The sequence below is a fragment of the Anopheles aquasalis genome, chromosome 2 (assembly GCF_943734665.1).
Source record: "Anopheles aquasalis chromosome 2, idAnoAquaMG_Q_19, whole genome shotgun sequence".
NCBI lineage: Eukaryota > Metazoa > Arthropoda > Insecta > Diptera > Culicidae > Anopheles > Anopheles aquasalis.
Window position 1 is genome coordinate 15,462,501 of NC_064877.1, and position 7,500 is coordinate 15,470,000.

At 54.4% G+C, this 7,500-nt stretch overlaps 3 protein-coding genes across 4 annotated transcripts in view; 2 read left to right on the forward strand and 1 right to left on the reverse strand.

The window, feature by feature from the left end:
- The window catches only part of LOC126573299 (bromodomain and WD repeat-containing protein 3), a 13,330-nt gene extending 9,273 nt beyond the window's left edge, over positions 1-4,057 (forward strand). The window contains exons 7-9 of one of the 2 annotated variants that reach the window (XM_050233293.1): positions 1-1,881; positions 1,957-2,281; positions 2,461-2,658. The exon at positions 1-1,881 is cut by the window's left edge and continues 978 nt beyond it. In XM_050233293.1, the coding sequence (XP_050089250.1) occupies positions 1-1,881; positions 1,957-2,281; positions 2,461-2,510 (2,256 nt within the window). In that variant the 3' untranslated portion in view covers positions 2,511-2,658. Of the gene's footprint in view, positions 1,882-1,956 lie in introns of both variants that reach the window. The other variant, XM_050233292.1, reaches the window with a different exon arrangement.
- A 531-nt stretch (positions 4,058-4,588) lies between these two features.
- The window catches only part of LOC126570542 (uncharacterized), a 9,945-nt gene continuing 7,033 nt past the window's right edge, over positions 4,589-7,500 (reverse strand). The window contains exons 8-10 of the mRNA XM_050228372.1: positions 5,581-5,892; positions 5,252-5,492; positions 4,589-5,181 (exon numbers count right to left, since the gene is read on the reverse strand). Of these exons, the coding sequence (XP_050084329.1) occupies positions 4,706-5,181; positions 5,252-5,492; positions 5,581-5,892 (1,029 nt within the window). The 3' untranslated portion in view covers positions 4,589-4,705. The remainder of the gene's footprint in view (positions 5,182-5,251; positions 5,493-5,580; positions 5,893-7,500) is intronic.
- LOC126570543 (arginine kinase-like) overlaps positions 6,292-7,500 on the forward strand; it is a 2,061-nt gene continuing 852 nt past the window's right edge. The window contains exons 1-2 of the mRNA XM_050228374.1: positions 6,292-6,577; positions 6,674-7,500. The exon at positions 6,674-7,500 is cut by the window's right edge and continues 852 nt beyond it. Of these exons, the coding sequence (XP_050084331.1) occupies positions 6,569-6,577; positions 6,674-7,500 (836 nt within the window). The 5' untranslated portion in view covers positions 6,292-6,568. The remainder of the gene's footprint in view (positions 6,578-6,673) is intronic.

Below are 7,500 nucleotides of genomic sequence, written 5' to 3' on the forward strand. Positions count from 1 at the left end.
AGTAGGCGGCAGGTGAGCTCCACCACGAAGCGCAAGAATGGTGTCTCGGGGGCGGCCACCATGGCAACCAATGCTGGTGGTGGTGGTGCCTCAACCAGCGGTGCTCCGTCGCGCCAAAGCGTCCGACAGGATCTGTTCGGTGTGACGTCAGCATCATCGGCCGTAGCCGGATCTTCACGTGCCCTCCGCAATGGATCGGATCGATCACCACCATCTTCCTCCACGTTACCAAACAGCCGTGACGGAAGCAAGCCAAAGCAGCAGCAGCAGCAAGCAAACAACAAGCGCCCACGTCGTCTGGCACGCAATCAGGTGGCGTCATCCGACGAAGAAGATGACGACGATGATGATGAAGATGATGATGAAGATCACGAAGCCGCTGGCGAAGGTGGAGCCGGACCACCGCCAAGCAAACGTAGCCGTGGTCGGTACGAGTCGGACCACAGCTACCACAAGGAGCGCCCCAAGACATCACGGATCGTTTCGGACACGGACAATGAGGAAGCGGAACCACCACGCTCGACACGTGGCAGCGTACGGCGGGCACAAGCTGAGTGGGGCAAGAGCGAAGACAGCCTCGAAGGTCCCGCTAATGACGATGACGACGATGACGGCGATGATGATGATGATAATGAGGATAGGACCGCCACTGGTACCACTACGAGCCGCAGTCGACGCATAATGGATGAGGAGGACGAACCGGGACCGAGTGGGGGTCGCTCTGTGGGAGCCACAGCCGGTGCCTCCGCTAGTACATCGTCTGGCCGTCAAATGCGCACCCGCAAACCGATCGTCATGTCCGATCATGACGAGCACCACAGTCCAGAGGAGACGGCCAACATCAGCAAGCGTGGATCCGCTAGTCACCATCATCCTTCGTCACGATCATCATCACGTCGTGCGTTTGCGGCAACGGAGAGAAACGGAGACGCCGCCGGCCCCGGCCCTTCGGGACTCCGTGGTCGCCGTTTGCGTGGGGTCGTTGCATCCACCTCGAGTGCAGCCACACCACCACCGCACACGGTCGATCACAACTACGGCGAACCGGGTCCATCGTCTTCTGCGGCGGCCACCAGCACGGGCAGTAGTCGGGCGAGCCGGGGAGTTGTTGTTTCCTCAGCCTCAGTCGCCACTACCGCCGTAACCGTTGGTAGTGGTACGATGGTGTCTGGTGGAACAGCTGCTTCGGTTCTACGTAGGACACGCAATCGCAGCTCCACCACGGTGCTCTCGCGCCATCAACGAAACGCGGACGAGCTAGACCAGGCGACGGTGATGGTGGAGCAGCAGGAGTCCTCCTCGTCTTTGCTAGTGAGAACGGAAGAGTCGTCGACACGGCGAGGAAACCACCTACTTCCACGCCGTAACCGTCGTCCTAATGATGATGTGGACCATGATGATGATGATGATGATGATGACGATGATGACGACGAGGATGATGTGCCGTTGCGAGCGGCGCCTGGATTGCGCCAGCTACGAAGTCGACGACCGGTGTCTACGAAGCGAAGAAAAAGGGGCGTTTCCTCGTCGCACGATGAGCAGCACGAGCTGGAAGACGAACACGGGGACGGGGATGAGCCAGAGGATGAAGCCGCCGAGGAAGAACACGATGATGATGCGAGCAGTGATTCGGACGATGATAATACGCCGCTCCATGTGATGGCAGCGGCAGCTGCAGCAACGGCTGCAGCCGCTACACGAACACGCGGTCGTCGGTCGCAAACGGTTGCAGCAACCACCGGTACCGCTGCGACGAACCGTGGCATGCGTGGCACACCGAAGAAAAGCCAATCGTCGTCAGAATCGCAGTCAATGGTGGCACCGGGTAGTGGAAGCCGCGCTCGCCGGAAAGAACGCTACACATCGGATGAAGAGTATGAGGTGAGTTTAGTGCAGACAGGATCACTCACCTTAGCGGGATAAATAACTTCTTCTTTTTTTCAAAACAATTTTCAGCTGCCTGGACCGTCGAGTGGCCGTTCGACACGCAAACTGAAGCGGCTCCGTTACAACGAGGAGTCGGATGAGGAAGAAGGCGCCGATGATGATGCAGATCAAGGGCAGCATCGCCGTCACCATAACGCCAACCATCGAAGTATGCGGCGCGGCAGTAATCCAGCTATGCACCGTCGCCAGCAGCGACGTCACCATCGCGACGAGGAAGACGACGATGACGATGATGCAGAGGATGATGACATTCAGCGTGCGCTGGAAAACATTCGGCAACGTTCGCGCCGTCTGCCAGTATCAACAGCCGAGACAACGCAGCAACACTCCTACGGTAGTACCACCCTCCATAGTTCTAGTATTAGTGTTGTCGACCAGCGACCAGCCACACAGCGGCCACAGCGACAACAACCACCATCATCACTACTACAACCACAACAATCTCTTCAACAACAACACCAACAACAACAACATCATCATCAATCATCGTATCATCCTCCTTCTCGCCATCAGTCGTACGGCAACAGCAGCAGCAATCCAGTGCACGATATCGACGCAGCTGATCGAGCAACTAACGGTGACGATGACGACGATGGCTGCGTCGGAAGTGGACTTCAGCGGAGGCAGCGACATCATCGGCACCCTACGATGGTCTACGATGATACCTTTGGCAGCAGTAACCCGGCCGATGACGCTAGTGGCAGCAACACCAGCAGCAGTAGGCATCTCAGTAACCGTTTCTCAGCTATACACTCGACTCACAGCTTACTGCAAAGGCAACCTCCCGTTAGAGCATCATCAGCCAGGGCATTAAGAGCTAGAGAGCGCGATCAGCAGCTGCAGCAGCATCAAGCCAGAGCCCATCGACAACGGAATGGTCACAGTGTCATGACTGACGACGACGACGAAGACGATGATGATGACGACGAAGCTGAGGGTGAGGATGCGGATGATGTCGCTCAGTTGACCAGCGTTAGTAGCCGTGGTCGCGTGCGACGCATAAATCCGCGAGTGAGACGAATTTTCGGCGAATAACCGGAAGCCTTGATGCTGCTCCCCGGGCAGCTAGATCCACCGGCGCCGCCAGAGGTTGAGGTTTCTTCGTTCTCAGACAACTCACTGTCGTCGTGTCCGTCGTCAACTGCTGAAGATTGCAACTTCATTAACAGCAGCAGCAGCGGCGAAGCGATCGACAACGACGTTGACGTTGAGTTGCTGGCCGATGAGGACGTTGCTTACGATGTGATTGTCGGTGAAAGCGATGATTCATCGGTGGACGACGAATTGCACCTGTTGCTGCACCCTTAGGGGGCTTTTCCAAGACCCTGTCTCTCTCTCTTTCTCCCTTATTATCTATCTTTCTCTCTTTCCCTAACAGACACTCTCACGCTTTTGTAAGGCAAAGGGGGATAAAAACAAACTGATAAATATAACCCAAGACTGATTAGTGGAGATAGTAGTATAGGGAGGGGAGCAGGCGCACTCAGTAGTGGTACTGTCAGTGGCTTCTCTTCTCCTCGGACATCGTCTCACCTGCGCCATCTCGATGACCGTTGGCGCCTGGTTCCAGGTGTTGCATTCGAACGATTCCCACGAACAATCGAGAAACAGTTTAGAGGACACAAAGGAGAGAACAGCTAGAAAGATAGAGAGAGAGAGAAAGGTGTGGGCGATTGAATTGTATTAAGTGCGTTTTGAGTGTGTTCAGTGTGTCAACCAGTGGCATACCGCCGGTAAGGGGATGTTGCGGAAGTAAACCTTTTGCATCGCCCACGTTGTATAATGATACTGTAAGAAGAGCTACGAGAGTGGCTAAGGGGTGGAAGCGCGTGGGTAGGAAGCGAAGCCTTTTTTTAAGAGCCCCCTCGTCTGTCTTTTAAATGTAAGCCAAACCTCTACTACCTACCCAGATTATGGCATTAGTTACACAGAGAAAGAGAGATGCGAAAGATCGGTGGAGCGAACGAACATTAATTCCTTAAAATTCGGGCTGTTAAGATGTATGTTACTGTAAAATTGATATGTAAAAGAGAAGTCATCAAGGCAGGCAGGCAGACGGCGGAAGCGCAGCGGATGTGCTTATTAAATGAATTATCGTTATCGTATAAGATGTGTGGCGCGCAGGATGTTTGTCTCATTTTCACTTTTGTTTTTCTGTTTGTAAAATTGTGGTGTGCGTGTGTGTATGTGTGTATGTGTTTGTGTGTCCGCTTAGATCGTTAGACACGAGAAGCTACGCGGGCCACATCCTTCCACCCGCCATGCACCGCTTGGGGGTATCATTTGATTCTCTCTCGTCGTCGATCCATCACACTCGCCCGGATCCGGTAGAGATTAGTTTGAAGCTTCAAACTTTTTTCCCGCTTGCACATTGCAGCAAGCGGGTTTATTTTTTTGTACAGAAAAAAAGAGAGGAAATGGAAGCAGTGTGCACTACGATTGCGGAATAGCAGGCAGGCATCCGGTGTGCGTGTGCGGCACCAACGACGGCATTGTGCTGAGCTAATTTAATGTAGAGAAAACACGGGATTGAAGAAATAAATCGTATAATCGGAATACGCGAAATGCTTGTTCTTTAGTTATCATTTTCTTTTTAAAACTAAACAACCGAAAAAAAGAAACGACTGAAGCTGGTGGAATAGAGAAATATATTTTATTTATTCGTCTTGGCACTAGAAAAGGAGTCCTAACACTGAGAATGCAAACCAAAGCTATCGGTCAATGCCTAATGCTGTTTTGAGGGAGGGATGGCCGCCGATCACTCGCGATCACTGCACAGCCCACACATCTGACCCTTGTGCACTGTCGGTAGCAGCAGGTTAATGATGCCGGCCGGTCCGTACTGTACCACCGCCCCATTCAGCTGGTTTTCCACCACCAGCACGTCCTCCCGGTCGATGTACACCCGGAAGTCGTAGAACTCATCGTCCGGCGGGTACTGGTACACGATGTTGCGCAGATCGATCAGCTGCTCGTCGTTGATGTTGACCGTCGTCGTGACCGGCTCGGTGGTGCCGTTCGTGCCCGGCTCGTAGATTAGATAGTTGCCACCGGTGTAGATCTGTACGCCCTTGCCTTCGTCCAGCACGAAGATGGCCAGCTTGGGTGCCAAGGAACAGTCGGCCGTGAGCAGAAAACTATCGCGCACCCGATACTCATCACGCACCGTGTCGGTCAGCAGGACCGCTCGATCGTTAAACGTGGTCACCCTGTTGTGCACCAGGCTGCAAACACCTGAAAGAATAACGGGGGAGCGTGGTGGAAGCGTGTGGTGGATTCTAAGCTCCAGAAAAAGAGAACTCACTGAGGAACCCGTACTCGATGCGAGAGGTGTAGGAGTGGTGCAGCTTGACGTTGTGGTAGAGCCGAGCCGGCAACTTGATCCTGGCACCGTTCACCTGAATGATCGAATCGTTCGTATCCTGCAGAACGCGGGCCTGCACATCGATGTGGTCGGTCAGGTTGAGGGTGTGGACACGGCCTGGCACAATCGCCGACACGGCATGGTCCAGCCGGTGCAGCAGCATATCGATCCAGGATGGTAGCTAAGGTACAGAGACGAGAGAGTGAGAGACGGTGAAGAGATGCGACGGTGAAGACTGCATAGTTTGAGAATATCCTGCGGGCACTAACCTTGGTAAACTTAAGATGCGCATCGAGCCCGGTAACGGTGGTCAGGTTCGTGAACCGGTAAGCCTGACATTCGCTAGAGAACGGGGGTGGCGTTAGGCGCAGGATCTCCTTCGGGCAGGAGCGATCGGTCGGTTCGAGTGCTCGGTACTGTTGCTCCACATCCTCTGGCAGCTGGTACGAAACGTTGAACGCAATCCGTGGCTCTTTCGGGCATTGCTTCGGGATCTTCGTCTCACCGAACACGACCTCCCCGGTCAGGGTGAAGGGTCGCTCCAGAAACACCAGCGGTCGATAGTCGGCTGAGAAGCACATCTACAGGGATAGAGGCAAACAATAGCAAAACAGGTCTCAGTATAACTATATGTGTGTGTCTGTGGGAATGTTGCGCGAAGAAAATGGAAAAGGACATTCCAGGACATTCGTTCCGGGGACCACCGTTCGGGCTGTTGCGCTGCGGTATTTGCGGATATTTGTCCTTGAGCTATAGCTTTGTGGTCACAGCTCTATGTCTATACGTCGACACACTAGAGCGTTGCCATGGTGATGCGTTTGTTTGGTTGCATGCGACAGTCCCCTCACAGGGGCCCCGCACGTCTACTTTACCAACCTTGCGAGGTTACTACACAAATCCTCATCCCCTGCTTACACGCAAATGCAACATCCTAGTACACATTGCTGGCAAAGGAGCGCACCATTCAGCGTGGAACCAGCGAACGGAAAGCACACGAAAAAAGTGTGAGGTGCTTGCGAGGAACTGTTCCAAATTCAAATTGTTTTACCAAATTGGCCGTGACACAGAAACGTGGGTGAAAAGCGAAAGGCAGACTTACGGCGGGGATAATAGTCTACATCACGAATCGAAATCTTTGGAATACAAGCACACCGTAAGGAGTCCGGAGTCGTAGTGCTTCCCGTACAATCCCTGGAAGGAACTTCCTCCCAATAGAAGACCGAGGAGTACGCAAGTCCCCGTGGGAAGGCAAAGAAAATGGCTTCGGTAAGTAGCGAACGGACTCGACCTTCAACCTCTCCGTGAACCATTGACTGTCACCTAATCGAGGTCTCTTACTATCCTCTCCCCACGTTTATCCAGCTCGAGCAGAAGCGTGAAGCGTTCCGGAAGTACCTCGAGTCGGCCGGTGCCATCGATTGCCTCAGCAAGGCCCTGATCCGGCTGTACCAAGAGGAGCAAAAACCGGAGAATGCCTGCAAGTTCCTGCGCCAGTGTCTGTGCGAAGACTGTCCGACGGATGAGCAGGTGGCGCAGGCTATGGAGGACCTGGACGAAGCTCGGCGCCGCGTTTGTCAGCTCGAGCGTGAAGTGCGCGATCTTAAAGCGAACGTGCGACCTTCCGCGAGCGAATGCAATCTGGCACTCGACAGTGGCTTCGAGGAGCTGCAGGCGGCCGATTCGCTGCTCAAGAAGCATCTCACCCGGGAGCTGTTGGACGAGCTGAAAGGACAGAAGACAACGGTGTACCGTTCGACGCTGCTCGACTGCATCCAATCCGGACTGACCGTGCTCGACTCACGCATCGGTCTGTACGCGGCCGATCCGGAAGCGTACAAATTGTTTGCGGGGCTCTTCGACCCAATCATCGCCGAACTGCACGGAGAGTTCGGTGCGGACAGTGCACAGCCCGAGCTGAACTGGGGTACAGTGGAGGAGCTCGAGAATCCCGATCCCGAGGGCCAGTACGTCCGGTCGACGAGGGTCCGCTGCGCACGTTCCCTCGAGGGTTATCCCTTCCATCCGCGCATGCAGGAAGACCAGTACGAGAAGATTTGCGATCGCGTCCGGACCGCACTGGAGCAAGGATTACCGGAGGAGCTGCGTGGTCAGTTCCATCCACTGGAGACGCTCGAGGAGAGTCTTCGGGTAGAGCTGCTCAACGATCACTGTCTGTTCCGCGGTGGCGA